The sequence below is a fragment of the Asterias rubens genome, chromosome 2 (assembly GCF_902459465.1).
Source record: "Asterias rubens chromosome 2, eAstRub1.3, whole genome shotgun sequence".
Lineage (NCBI taxonomy): Eukaryota > Metazoa > Echinodermata > Asteroidea > Forcipulatida > Asteriidae > Asterias > Asterias rubens.
In genome coordinates, this window is record NC_047063.1 from 22,716,589 (window position 1) to 22,732,438 (window position 15,850).

Here is a 15,850-nt window from a genome sequence, read left to right on the forward strand (position 1 = left end):
CCTCCATCATTACCAACGATCTTCAAACTTTCATAGAATAATAAATCCACAGCAGGGAAACACAAATTCAAGGTTGGCAGTTTTCTATTATATTGAGAAAAAGTCTACATCTACAATTTTTCTACAATGACTATTATGCGATGTTGGCTGCGTTATCTTTCTGTGTGCTTGTGTCGTTCTATGTTATTTATTCTCCGGTAGTTCATGGTTCAAAGAGGAATTTGAAAAGTATTTTTTACATAACGGATGGTAAAGTGGTGGCAGAGCACGGACACATTTCCGCTTTTATCCCCATGACCTAAAAACATTCGGGTTTGACAACTTACTATAAAGCAACGTAACAATGACAGAGACTAGATAAAAACATGTGAGATGACTGATCAAACAACCTTTGTACCCTGGTCACTTTGTACCTCGTAAAGGGTGCGATGCGAAAAATGTACGGAATTGACTTTGGACAACAGACAACACACGGGACCAGTGGCTTTACCTCCCATCCGAGGAACGATGCGATGGTGAAGTGTCTTGCGTATAAGGATACAAGTTTCACGACAGGGGATTGGAACCCACATTCTGCTTGTCAGAAACACAATAGTTTGAATTCGGTGATCTTTAACCGCTCGGCCACGACACTTCCAATGCAAACTCAGCCGCCGGACACAATTAAGGTTTTGCACATCAAGGCGGTCGCATTTTTTTCTGCGAAATAAACGAGCCAGCGTGAACCATGACATGAAGTGTAAAAAATAAAATGGTTAAAGATGCGTCAGATTTTTGGCCCAAAACACACAAAAAAAGTATATTTTTTTGAGTGAATGGTTTTTCAAAGAGTATATCACCCGCTCTAACAAAAACAAGTTTAACTTGTCCATGACAAAAATTTAAAACGTTTCTTATAAAACACATAAGAATTGGTCACGTGATATATTGTTGGGAACCCGACACTGCTACTAATAATTGGCGGGCTTTTTCGAGCAATGGCTCAAATTAAAGCTTGTAACTTTCTCGACCCCCATCAAAATACCTATATTGAATTTTAAATCACAAATTTCGGGTCAAATCGGCCAAAAATATGACATAGCATCTTTAAAGTAAAACAATGGACCACGGCGCAGGGTGCAGCATGCCGCGCAATAAACACGGGGGGGGGGGATAAAGAAATATAAACGAATAAACCTTATGTCATATCAGTATCTCCATTGTTTAAAAGGTCATCTCTGCCAGTGCCAAAACCAAACATTAAAGTTCAAACATGACTGCTTTGGTGTATGGATAGCTATGGAGTACGATCTGTGTATAGTTGGGACTGGACTGTGGGGTTCGGCAGCATCAAGACATGCTAGCAAATCAACAGGAAGAAAAGTCTGCCTCATTGGACCGAGTGAACCAACGCAACATGTAAGTTTCTTGTCTGAGAGTCAGGGAGACAGTCAAGGCGCACCGGTCAGAAAAACCTATCATTTCATTTGTTTCGTATTCATGACCGTCGCGGCTATGGATATATAATGAGCTCGGAGGACACATTTTAAAAAATCCAATTCGGGAATATTATATACTGTAACAGACAAAAACTCTTGTAACACGGAGCAACAGGGTTTTATTGTACCTACAAAAATTATTTCATCATTTTATATATCGAAAAATAAGAAATATGAGACAAAAAACGTTACCCTCTTTGTGCAGAAATACGGGTCTCCAAAAACGTCATTTTTTAAATATTTAACGAAGTCGTGCAGAAGAATTTTACAGATGGACTGTTAGGTAAACTATTAATGTAGTCTTTCGCTGTATTCGTTATTTCTAAGGTCACTTGAAACAGTCAAGTTCACCAAAAGAATCCGTCTTCGTCAGCGTGACCGTTCAGAATCGAGAAGTCCGCCATGTCTCGCTTGAAAAATGAGAGCCCACACGTGATTGGTCGAAACATGGACAATGCTCACTGTCCTATGTAACCAGTGTAACCAATCAGCTGCTGTGTAAGGAAACGCTAGGCATTTGCCTAGCGTTTCCGTACATAGCAGTCATGTCTTGTTCCCTACTTCAAACGTCACACTGATTAATGCGGTGTTGGGTAAACATTGAGGTGCCAGGCTTTTCAAATGGTTGTGAATTTGTCTAAAAGGGATTCGTTTAAAGTAGGTCTGCCGTACAATGGCCAAGCCCATTACAATTATATTTGGAAGCATTTTATTATGCCATTCCTCCGAAAATAATAGTAGATATGCGCCGTGGTTTACACCTTTATTTCAGAAACACTATTGCCTTCAAAGTACCACCATTACTTGCCCATTCTCACATGCTTTTATCCTGTCAAGATTGGTCAATTGTTCACAACATTTTTATTAAAACACTGCAACATTATTTTCTTGTTTCATGAATTAATTTATTTATTTGATTTCTTCTTTCAGCTGCAGGAATTTCTCATGCAATTATCCACATTTTACAGAGTCTTGATTATTTAAATAAATGTTTAATGCTAGGTCAGCACGGAGAATTAATAACAAAAAAGTTGTTACAGGAACACCAAGGTAATTAGGAGATCTGTAAACATTATACTTTCTAATTCAACTAGTTTCTTATTTTCCCTATTATCTCTAAATATCACAAGCAACTTGCAATACAACATTAAGTATTCTTTTGGTCTGTCGTTGAATATTGATTAAAACAATGTAATGTATCTTGATGAGAACCCCGTAATGCAATAATTGAACAATGCTTACTCTTTACGTTAAAATTATTTTACATAAAATACAGTACTATTGGCAAAGATATTTTTGTCGAAAAGCTGGTTCACATTTTAACTATCTTTTTTCTGTCTCTGTTTGTTAATATCAAGAACTACATGAATGACAACATATCATCGGCAACTGAGCAAAACATACCTAATGTTGTTAAAAAAAAAATTACCTGAACGTTCCTATCTAGATTGTTTTTTTTTTTTTCAAGTAAAGCCTGGTTTATGAATATTTTTTTTTATTTAAATCTAAAGCCTCAAGCCTGGTTCATACTTCCTGCGAATGTGAATGAGATACGAATGTTGATATCAAAAGTTCACAAATAATTTGCAGAGGTTGAATTGTGCGAATATTGCTTTACGTGCGAAAATTGCGTTACGTGCGAATATTGAGATGTGCGAATATCCCAGCGAAAACAGAGTTGTGATGTAAAATTCGCAGGAAGTATGAACTAGGCTTGAGGCTTTAGATTTAAATTAAAAAAACATTCATAAAGATAAAGTCACAAGCATGCAAACTGAATTTGCAGGGTCTGTTAGCTTGAGAAAAAAAAAACCACCAAGACCTTTTACTTAGTACGAGGTTCTTAAGTGTCTTGTAAGAAGGTACGAAGTGTCCAAGATACGAAATGTTCAAGGTACGAAGTGTCCAAGGTACAAAGTGTCCAAGGTACGAAATGTCCAAAGTCACATCGTACCTTGCAAAGGTACGAAGCGCCAAGGGTGCGAAGTGCCAAAGGTACGAAGTGTCCCGCACCTTTCATCTCGGAAGACTGTTTTTTGACCCATCCATGCCTAGCGGTAACTACATCTCTGAGCACGGCATTCCTGAACAGGCATCATTACACCACCCCGTAGAAATCTGGCTGGGTTACAACATCAGGAAGAAACCATGCAGTCAATGTTCAACTTCACGTTCTCCGACAAGTACTTTGTGATGGAATTATCCAAAAAAAAGAAACAACGGTAGGTCATCAAGGGTAGGCCTGAGGTTCGGAGGAAAAAAAAGTAACATAATATTTTAATTTTACATTGTTTAGATCCCATCATACAGTTTATTTAAAAAAATATTTGACAAAAATATCCAGGCTAATTCTCATTGTACACGGACCTAAACTGGGGGCGCTGTACTCCGTAGCACGTTAATATAAGGTTTGCGGTATAAACACATCCGGTTATTAAATATTAAACTTCAAATAAGAGGACAACTAACACAAAACAAAAGAAACAAATCAACTGCAATCATAAAATATAACTGAAAAAAAGGTTTCAAAAAAGTTGTGTAGCTCTTGTTATAAGGTTTTACTTCCCGGTTGACCCGTAAGTAAAGGTCAACATGGGCCCACAGCTACCAAAGATTAATCTGCAATGCCAAGGAGTCTATAAAATCGGTTGTGTAGATCTTGATATATAGTCCCACTTCCGGTTGACCCAGAAGTAGAGGTCAACTTGGGGTCACAGTTTTCCAAAGCTAATATTTATTGCCTAAGAGTCTACAACTGAAGTTTGAACATTAGCTTTGTACTTTTTTAGATATGGGTTCACTTCCGGTTGACCCGGAAGTAAAGGTCAACATGGGGTCAAAGTTGTTTCAAACTAATCTTGAATGCCCAAGGAGTCTATAACTGAACCAACATTGATAATCTGTTGTATAGTTCTTGAGATATGGTCCCACTTCCGGTTGACCAGGAAGTAGGGGTCAACTTGAGGTCACGGTTTTTTAAAGTTAATATTTTATGCCTAAGGAGTTTATAACTGAAAATATTTTGAAAATCTGCTGTATATAGTTCTTGAGATATGGTGACACTTCCGGTTGACGCGGAAGTAGAGGTCAACTTGAGGTCACAGATTTTTCAAATTAATCTCCAACCCCCAAGGAGTCTTTAAAAACAAACAGTTGAAAAGTCGGCCGTGAAGTTCTTGAGATATGATGCTGCAAAGATTTCCTAATTAATATGCATATGAGGGTCACTGGTGGTTAATTAATAAATAATTTTAATATGTTTTATGATAGGAATTAAGCTAAACATCCTAAAGCTTCCATTTGATATTATTTTACGTGTTTAAAAACACATAATTAATTTGTAGGATACTCCTTTATTTTCCTACTCCTGCCGATAGGGGGCGCTCTTATGAGACATTTCAATTGCACGATTTCTGCACCGTAACGTCTGTATCTGACTCTTTTTTGTATGTGTACGTTGCAGAGACCAAAACTGTCACAAAATGTCAAGCTATAATTTCCCCTATAGAACACGGCCCAGTTTTATGGCTCTGTCTGCTTCAACCAAACTCTGCCCATTTATTATACAACCACCATTCTCCGCTTACTGTGCAGGTGCTGAAATATCTGTACAATTAGTTCAAAGCAAATAATACATATGATAAGTTTCCCCGCGCACAAGCAAAAATATCCCTGCTTAGCTGTGAAATATGCTTTAAGTTAGCGATAATATCCGCGCTTCTGATGTGACAATTCTTTGCTTACGCAGTGAAGCAGAGTCAAATTGGACCAGTTTCACAAGATTTCCCCTCATGTACTAACAATCTTTTTTGACTTTACATGTTTGAAGTGTAGGCCTTACCAAACCTACTTACAGGGCAAAATTACATGGTTCTCATGACCACCAAAGTCTGCGCTTACGATCACCATTTTCGCTTTACTGTGATGTGCAAGCTTGGAAAATAATGTGCGAACTTGGAAGCACACTAACAAAAGAAATCCCTGCTATAAGCAGTCTATTTCGCTTGACGTAAGCGCAGAATTCAATGCTTCTGCAGAGCACTGAATCTTTTTCATTAAGCAAGTTCCCATCATGACTCGACTAGTCGAACCTCAAAACTAACTACGACACTTGTCGAGATAAAATTAATACAGATTCTCAAGATTTGTGCCGCTATGTGCCGCAAAGGCAATATTAATTATGTTGCGAATGGGTGACTAGTGAATTTTACTACTCGACTAGTCGCACCTCAAACCTGCCTACGACACTTGTCGAGATAAAATACGGATTCTCAAGATTTGTACCGCTATGTGCCGCAAGGGCAATATTAATTATGTTGCGAATGGGTGTGACTAGTGAAATTTACTACTCGACTAGGTGCACTTCAAACCTAACTACGACACTTGTCGAGATAAAGTACGGATTCTCAAGATCTGTGCCGCTATGCCGCAAGGGCAATATAAATTATGTTGCGAATATAAGCAACACAACTGGTTCACCAAACAGGTAGTCGGGACAAATTTTGAATTATGTTGCGAATGGGTGTGACTAGTGAAATTTACTACTCGACTAGTCGCACTTCAAACCTAACTATGACACTTGTCGAGATAAAGTACAGATTCTCAAGATTTGTGCCGCTATGCCGCAAGGGCAATATTAATTATGTTGCGAATAGTAGTAAGCAACACAACTGGTTCACCAAACAGGTAGTCGGGACAAATTTTGTAGTCGATGTGTGGACACGATTATAACGGAGTAGAGAAAAACAGTAGTCGCGACTCAAATAATAATTTGTAGTCGCGACTTTAACACTAAAGCACACTAGTCGCCCCTGCCTACTTTTGTCTCAAGTAAAGCACGGTTTTTCCTGCGAATGTAAATCAAATTTTTAAGTCACTGTTTTCACAGTGAAAGTTTCGCAGGAGTTGAGCACAATTAGTCAACTGTAGCAAATTTTTTGATGCGACTTGTGACGTGAAGAACACATTCCCTGCTATGCTGTAAAATACGCTTAGCGTAAGCACAGTTCCCTGATTACGTAAGCGCTGCGATTCTTTCCTTTAAAAGCCATTGGCCCAGGACCAAACTACATAATAGCTTTTTAAACACAAAAAGCAGCTTAACCATGCCTAATGTTCAAGTTGTGAATCCAGGTAGTCTGCTCAATTTCTGCAATTTTGTAAAGCGAAATGTTTTGCCTGTTTATTATAAGCAGCTCTATAAAACTGAGCCACTCAACCACCAGAGAAACGTCAGCATAATAAAATCTCTGCTTCTGTATTCCTGTCAAAGAGTTTTTGTTTGTCATAGTCTAATTTCCGAACGTAACGCGAAATACTGGAATTAGTTTAGGCAAATGGTCACCGGCGCGAACAAGGTGACTTTACCCGTAAATAATTCCAAATCCCGGGCGGTCTATTTTCGTCGTCCACGCTCGTTGGCTGAAATGAACCCGGTCCACGACGCACCACGCTCAGGCTTGTCAAATTTTGGGAACAAGTTTAGACTTGTGCTAGTCGGTTACCGTAAGAAATCTATGTATATTAAACAAAAAAACGCAATAACACCGGTCGAAATTGGTATAACGACCTGGTCAGGTTAACAGTTTTACAATTTTGACTATTCAAATCAAGTTTTACGCCGTACCCATGATCTTTGAAAAAACATCCCCGGAAATACAGGTTTTTTTTAAATAATTACACTGTTTCTATAAGTTTTGATGCTTTTAAAATGACCATCAATAAAATATATCTTAATCTAAAGCAGTTTTGGGAAGTGTACAACATGTAATTTAATTTTAATCGAATAAATTATGTTTCGGAAAGCTGGGTTTGTTTACACTTCAAGAGCCATTGTGTTTGTGCACAGACACAAAACGTGCATTACATGACGTCATGGTGACGTCGTCCAGAATTTTATGTCGGAAATCACATTAACAGGACCTCACTAGTGTATAGCTGAAAAAAGTTTCAGGATCAGCGGTCTACTTTTTGAGATATGGTGTTAACTTGGTTTGCTAATTAAACATTCACAAGCTTAATTAAGGCTTATTAATTAACAATTTTAACATTTTTTTACGATAAGAATTAAGCTTATGTTCTAAGCTTCAATTTGGTATAATAAACTCACTCTTTCGTATTATGGTTTAGGAGATTAGGCTGCCGCAAAAACGTGTACAAACACTATGGGATTTAGGGAGAAACAAAGAATAATAATAACTAGACATTAAGTGTTTGTGAACAAACACGAAGCTGTTCCTTGTTGTTTTGCTTGGATTACGTGCTTCATTGCCCAAGGAATATATAACTGAAAAAAAGGTTTCAAAAAAGTTGTGTAGCTCTTGGTATTAGGTCACACTTCCCGGTTGACCCGCAAGTAAAGGTGAAAATGGGCCCACAGCTACCAAAGACTAATCTGCAATGCCAAGGAGTCTATAACTGAAAAAGTTAAAGCAATCGGTTGTGAAGATCTTGATATATAGTCCCACTTCCGGTTGACCCAGAAGTAGAGGTCAACATAGGGTCACAGTTTTCCAAAGTTAATATTTATTGCCTTAGAGTCTATAACCGAAGTTTCAACATTGGTTTTGTACTTCTTGAGATATGGGCCCACTTCCGGTCGACCCGGAAGTAAAGGTCAACATGGGGTCAAATGTGTTTCAAACTAATCTTGAATGTCCAAGGAGTCTATAACTGAAAAAAGTTTGAAAATCGGTTGTATATTTCTTGAGATATGGTCCCACTTCCGGTTGACCCGGAAGTAGAGGTCAACTTGAGGTCACGGTTTGTCAAAAGTTATATTTTTATGCCTAAGGAGTTTATAACTGAAAAAAGTTTTATAATGTGTTGTATAGTTCTTGAGATATGGTCCCACTTCCGGCCGACCCGGAAGTAGGGGTCAACTTGAGGTCACGATTTTTCAAAATTAATCTCCAATCCCCAAAGAGTCTTTAGCAACAAACAGTCTTAAATTCGGCTGTATACTTCTTGAGATATGGTGCTGCAAAGATTTTCTGATTGAATATGCAAATGAGGGTCATGTGGTTAATTAGTTACTAGTTGCCATTTTTCAAAAACAAATTAAAGATGCAAACATCACGACATCGTCTTCTCAGACTCTCCCCAAGAGTCCTCAACCCATACAGGTCCGCAGTGTGCTGCAAGAGCCATAGAGATGTTTCAACATAGCAAAGAAAGTGACTGCACCCAAATTATGAAGTACTACGTTGTACCCATGATGCCAAGATTCTAATTGATTAATTAATTAATAGACGAACATTGATTGCTTTTATGGACTGAAACAAATCTTATTAGAATCAGTGTATTTTTCTACACATAAAATGATATTTAGGAAACTAACAAATAAATTATTTAGAAGTTATTGTGTTTTTGACCAGTTTAAAGTATAGATTTGTAGAGCCATTGTGTTTGTGCACAGACACAAAACGTGCATTACATGACGTCATGGTGACGTCGTCCAGAATTTTATGTTGGAAATCACATTAACAGGACCTGACTAGTGTATAGCTGAAAAAAGTTTCAGGATCGGCGATCTAATTTTTGAGATATGGTGTTAACTAGGTTTGCTACTTAAATATTCACAAGCTTAATTAAGGCTTATTAATTAAATTTTTTTACATTTTTTACGATAAGAATTAAGCTTATGTTCTAAGCTTCAATTTGGTATAATAAATTCACTCTTTCGTATTATGGTTTAGGAGATTAGGCTGCCGCAAAAACGTGTACAAACACTATGGGATTTAGGGAGAAACAAAGAATAATAATAACTAGACATTAAGTGTTTGTGAACAAACACGAAGCTGTTCCTTGTTGTTTTACTTGGATTATGTGCTTCATTGCCCAAGGAATATATAACTGAAAAAAAGGTTTCAAAAAAGTTGTGTAGCTCTTGGTATTAGGTCACACTTCCCGGTTGACACGCAAGTAAAGGTCAAAATGGGCCCACAGCTACCAAAGACTAATCTGCAATGCCAAGGAGTCTATAACTGAAAAAGTTAAAGCAATCGGTTGTGAAGATCTTGATATATAGTCCCACTTCCGGTTGACCCAGAAGTAGAGGTCAACATAGGGTCACAGTTTTCCAAAGTTAATATTTATTGCCTTAGAGTCTATAACTGAAGTTTCAACATTGGTTTTGTACTTCTTGAGATATGGGCCCACTTCCGGTCGACCCGGAAGTAAAAGTCAACATGGGGTCAAATGTGTTTCAAACTAATCTTGAATGTCCAAGGAGTCTATAACTGAAAAAAGTTTGAAAATCGGTTGTATATTTCTTGAGATATGGTCCCACTTCCGGTTGACCCGGAAGTAGAGGTCAACTTGAGGTCACGGTTTGTCAAAAGTTATATTTTATGCCTAAGGAGTTTATAACTGAAAAAAGTTTTATAATCTGTTGTATAGTTCTTGAGATATGGTCCCACTTCCGGTCGACCCGGAAGTAGGGGTCAACTTGAGGTCACGATTTTTCAAAATTAATTTCCAATCCCCAAAGAGTCTTTAGCAACAAACAGTCTTAAAATCGGCTGTATACTTCTTGAGATATGGTGCTGCAAAGATTTTCTAATTTAATATGCAAATGAGGGTCATGTGGTTAATTAGTTACTAGTTGCCATTTTTCAAATACAAATTAAAGATGCAAACATCACGACATCGTCTTCTCAGACTCTCCGCGAGAGTCCTCAACCCATACAGGTCCGCAGTGTGTTGCAAGAGCCATAGAGATGTTTAAACAATACAATGAAAGTGACTGCACCCAATTTATGAAGTACTACGTTGTACCCATGATGCCAAGATTCTAATTGATTAATTAATTAATAGACGAACATTGATTGCTTTTATGGACTGAAACAAATCTTATTAGAATCAGTGTATTTTTCTACACATAATATGATATTTAGGAAACTAACAAATAAATTATTTCGAAGTTATTGTGTTTTTGACCAGTTTAAAGTATAGATTTGAAGAGCCATTGTGTTTGTGCACAGACACAAAACGCGCATTAAATGACGTCATGGTGACGTCGTCGAAATTTTATGTCAGAAATCACCTTAACAGGACCTGACTAGTGTATAGCTGAAAAAAGTTTCAGGATCGGCGGTCTACTTTTTGAGATATGGTGTTAACTAGGTTTGCTAATTAGATAATCATAAGCTTAATTAAGGCTTATTAATTAACAATTTTAAAAAATTTTTACGATAAGAATTAAGCTTATGTTCTAAGCTTCAATTTGGTATAATAAACTTACTCTTTCGTATTATGGTTTAGGAGATTAGGCTGCCACAAAAACGTGTACAAACACTATGGGATTTAGGGAGAAACAAAGAATAATAATAAAAACAATAAAAATCTAGACGAAAACAATACCTGTTCCGACGGACGGTCGGAACAGCTAATAATAATAAAAATAATAAAAATCTCGACGAAAACAATAGCTGTTCCGACTGGATCGGAACAGCTAATAATAAAAATCTCGACGAAAACAATAGCTGTTCCGACTGGATCGGAACAGCTAAAAATAATAAAAATCTCGACGAAAACAATAGCTGTTCCGACTGGATCGGAACAGCTAATAAAAAAAATAATAAAAATCTCGACGAAAACAATAGCTGTTCCGACTGGATCGGAACAGCTAATTATATAAATGCAATAAAACAAAGAGCAAGTTGAAGACAGAAACTTGTGTTTTGTAAACGTCGTGTGCAAAATAACCTAGTACTGTCACTGTAGTATGAGCATTGAGGGTCTATTTCTACCTCCATGGTATGAGCATTTAAATAATTATAACAATGTTTAGTGGATTCAGGTCCCTACTACTTCTTTGATATTTAAAAAAATATTTTATAATTACATGCCACGACGACGATGTCCAACGACAAAACAAAATATCAAAAGCAGCACCAGAAAAATCGTGTTTACTGTGACGTCACGCTACAATGAGTGTCGCAACACCGGAGAAATTTGTGATTTTTCTTGAAATTACGAGGCCGAAAACACGACAACGGTTGAACGTGCAGAAGTGAATGTACCATCAATAGGACCGCAAACCCTTCGTCTACCATAATATCGACCTCATTTGTCTCCATTATGCTCGAAACAGTCAAGTTCACCAAAAAAGTGAGGCAACTCTTCGAAAAGTGTGAAAACTTAAGTACACTTCAGTTGAAAATATAAATGTCTAAGAGGGGTTAAATTCGGCAAAAATTGGGTTCTAAATCTACGTTGGATTGTCGAGAAGGCTACTTACCCCACCATGTTGGTCTTACTCTGATGGAAATGTACTTCCCATCGGTTTCAAGGAGCAGTGTCGGAACGCTCGCAATTTCACGCGAAATCTCGAAGGGGTCCGAGGCCAGCTCTCGCTGCAAATGAAATCGAGCTCCGCGCTTCATTATCGAGCACGTATCTGTGCGGATCACTGTATATAGCGCACGTACCTACCAAACAAAGTACTCGAGGCGCTGAGTGTTATACAAACTTTCAGAAAGATAGGTTATTGCGGGCAGTGATGAATTCTGAGACCAAATTATATAGCACAGTTTTCTCTTTTCGATAAGTGCACTGGGTTCTTTTACATACGTTACACAACACATGGGCCCAACGGCTTTACGTCCCATCCGAACGACGAAGCAAGTGTCTTGCTTGGGATTCGAACCGACTCTCTGCAGATCTTAAACACCAGAGTTTGAATTCGGTGCTCTTAACCGCTCGGCCAAGACCTTTCCGAGCGTTAATTCGTTAATGTGTTAATTTGTATGAGGTAATGTTTATCTTTTAAATTCATGTTGACCCAATCAGGAACGCCGTGAACTTGAGATTTTCAGTTCTCACTATGACGCAGGACGAAACGTACGCAAATATCAAGGAACAAATCACTACCGATGCTTGCTCTCAATGAGAACCCTGGCGAACTTGAGGGAACTAGAAAAGATTTCAGGTAGGTATTATTGTCCGTGATCGGTATGATGATGTCTTGTGGTAATGCGTTCCAGTCTTTTAAGGTACTGGACACCTTTGTTGTTGTCAAGGACCATTATCCTCACTCAGTGCATCTCAACACATGCATACAACAACAAACCTATGAAAACTTGGACTCAATAAATGGTCGTCGACGTTGCGAGAGAGTGATGAACGAAAAAACACCCTTGTCGCGCAAGTTGTGTGAATTCAGATGCCTTGTTCGAGGACCTCAGCTACTGGGGTCTCTTATTAAATTCAAACAATGTCTCTACTTCAGAGAGGTTTCTCACAATGTTTATACTACCATGTTCTCCACTGCTCGTTTCCAAGTAAGTTTTTATACCTTCATTTGTTTTGAGTAGTTACCAATAGTGTCCAGTGCCTTTAACGGTGTGGTTTTTATTGAAAAGGTGGGTTGGAACGGCTGTAACAGAGGCAAACCTAAAGACGGACAACAAGTTTCGGTAACCCGAGGAATTACACCGTAATACGGGAAGGTTCAGCAATTACTGCCTTGAACAATGTCACAGTTCGAGACTCGCGAATTACGCCAGACAAGAGTCTGCGTTGAGCATGGACATCAATCCCCGTCCATAATCACCTTTGACCTCGCTTTTATTTCACATGGAGATTCGCAGTCAAATCATACTTACATGTATATAAACATATCAAACATGCGACGGCAGCAGACGACTGGAAGTGCAGCTTAGGTTATGGAAAGCTTACGTCACTGCATGTGTTTTCAATGAAATCATTGTATCCAATGAAATCCCTTGTTCGGTACAATGCAGTCTTACTAGTTACTGGCTTCTAAGCCATCGATTTTGATTGGTCGGGATGAAGGGGTGATGGAAACCCCATACCCTACAGCACTTGCTGCAGGCAAGACATCTGGAAGCCTGCTTATTATAAAAAGTACACATAGGTCTAAATTTAAAATAAAATGAACAATAAAATACGCGGATTTTTTCTCGTTCAGGTACCAAACTTTTCAACGAGGTTGGACACCTCATGTACGGCGAAAAGCTCCATGAACAGTTATCACCGATTGCTCAGGAGGCAGGGATATTCCTATCGGCTTCCCAACTCAGAGACCGCTATCCCTTCCTAGACATTAGCCAATATGGCGACACCTCTTTTCTCTTTCCGCACGATGCCGGCTACGTCAATCCACGCCTTCTTGTTGGTACCCAGCAGAGGGTTGCTAAGCAACAAGGATGTGACATCATCGACGACGTAGTAGAATCTGTGACGGAGACCAAGACAGACGACGGGGAGCCAGTGATGAGGGTGATGACCACGAGAGGGCGTACTCTCTCAGCCAAGAAGGTGCTACTTTGTACTGGAGTCTTCACAAACTTCAAGAAGCTTCTTCCTCCTCATCTGAAGCTTGACTTTAAGATCCATGGGACTTTCTTGGTGAAGCTGGAGGTTGCCAGGTCAGACCTGGAGAGGTTCGGCACAATGCCATGTACCTCATCGTACACCAATACACCTGAAGACTCATATTCACTGCCTCCAATACAATACCCCGATGGTAAGAGGAATAACATACAATTTATACAAAAAGGTTATGACTTTAAATGAGCATTCCACAACTGGTTTTTACTAAAACAAACATGTTTTTCCACCAATTCTGTAATGTTCCTTTAAGTAAATAATGCATTCTAACCAAAGATGGTGCAATAGGTTTGGCTTCAATTTGTGTCTTCCACTCAGGTAATTACTACATGAAGATTGGCCGGCTCAGTAACGACGGTCATGTACCACTTACCACCCTGCAAGAAGTGAAAGAATTTTACGTTTCAACCAAGACTGACGACGCTTCGGTAAACGTCTTCAAAGACATTATGGTTGATATTGTGAAAGGTAAGCCAATATGAGACTTTGAAACACTAGCAGGCAGCTAGACTTGTGGACAAGTCGGTTGGTCTGCCGCGGTGAGACAGTCGAGTTGTGGCGGTGCTCTCGCGCGAACTGGTTGCCGACTTCTAGCAGTAGTCTCGCGGGGCCAGCAGTCTCGTGAGAATACCGCGGGAGTCGCAGGGAGATTCAGAACGCTACAGACACGGGGTAATTAAAAAAAAAAAAAAAAAAAAAAGGCAAAATATACTGATTCACTGTATTTGTAATGTTATGTTTTTCAACATACAGGTTTCAGCCCTTTATCAGTGCAATCTGAAACGTGTAGTGAATTGAAAACTCCGTCTAAACTCCCCTACTGCGACATGGTCTCGCCCAGACTGGGCATCGCAATTGGCGGAAACGGTTTAGGAGCGATGATGTCTGACGAAATGGGGAGAATGGCAGCTGAGATGATCGGAGCGACAGAGGGATGGAATCTTGATATTCCAAAGGAGCAACTGAGAGCAAGATTCGTTCTACCAAAACCTAATTTGTAAAAAAAAAAAAAAAATTATAGCACTATAGCAGATCTTGAATTTTGCCATTTTATGAAGTTATGCATCCGCATCAATGCGATGTGAGGGCATCCCACACCAACTCGAGAATTGGTTGCAGCCCCCACTCTGCCCTTATATCACTGAATCCGATAACAACAACGAATCAAAGAGTTACAGTTCATTAATAATAATTATTATTGTTTTATCCTTCTCCGGATCGGAATATACCGAGGGAGCAACAAAATCGACTGTGGCTGCAAACCGTAGAACTAAAGATACCTGGGATGGATTTCACAAAGAGTTAGGACTAGTCCTAACTTAGGACTATAGGACTAGTCCTAGGGGATATACAAAACGTGTGGCTAGTCCTAAAGTTAGGACGAGTAACTCGTCCTAACTCGAGATAAGACTAGTCTTAACTCATTGTGAAATCCACCTCTGTACACAGCTGTGTCTGAAAGAAGAATACGAATAATGCAAATGTTGGATGTGGGAGGCAGTGCTGCTCATCATTGCATCAATTTGTTATCACTTCGATGTAATTATAAATATTTTTCACATTGTATTTTGTTTAGATGCCTTCTTGGTTGTATTTCTCTGAAAGTGATGAAGTTTTAAGTCAGCGCTTTATGACGTCTGTATGACATGGAACATCTTTTTCCATTATCATTATTATTGTGTTCACCCTAAACACAAGACGGTAATTAATGAAGTTGTCCCCCAGAGAAATCGCACAATTCTTTTCTAGCAGGTTCAACACCGGAACGTAAAGTGTGCTTGACTGCTTTCAAACATTAATATTGTCACTCATAATTATGGCATACGTTATAGAGTTGTCAAGGAGAGTACAGGCAAAATGTTAATGTAATTAAATTTTGATCGGACGAAAGGTGCTGTCTCTCTGCCGGCCCTTTTGGATGTCAGATTTATGATTGGAGGTTGCACTACTTGACCAACCAGCCCCGTATACCCTTGTGGGAAGTGAGTATCATCAAAGAGTAATTTGACAGATTA

The 15,850-nt window shown here is 38.8% G+C and overlaps 1 protein-coding gene across 1 annotated transcript; it reads left to right on the plus strand.

The window, feature by feature from the left end:
• The first annotated feature begins 1,216 nt into the window (after window positions 1–1,216).
• On the plus strand, window positions 1,217–15,192 carry LOC117307164. The gene is made up of 5 exons (XM_033791835.1): window positions 1,217–1,398; window positions 12,273–12,411; window positions 13,414–13,971; window positions 14,154–14,303; window positions 14,589–15,192. Exons 1-5 carry the CDS (start codon window positions 1,279–1,281, stop codon window positions 14,834–14,836), a joined length of 1,215 nt encoding a protein of 404 aa, XP_033647726.1. The 5' UTR covers window positions 1,217–1,278; the 3' UTR covers window positions 14,837–15,192.
• Window positions 15,193–15,850: the final 658 nt, after the last annotated feature.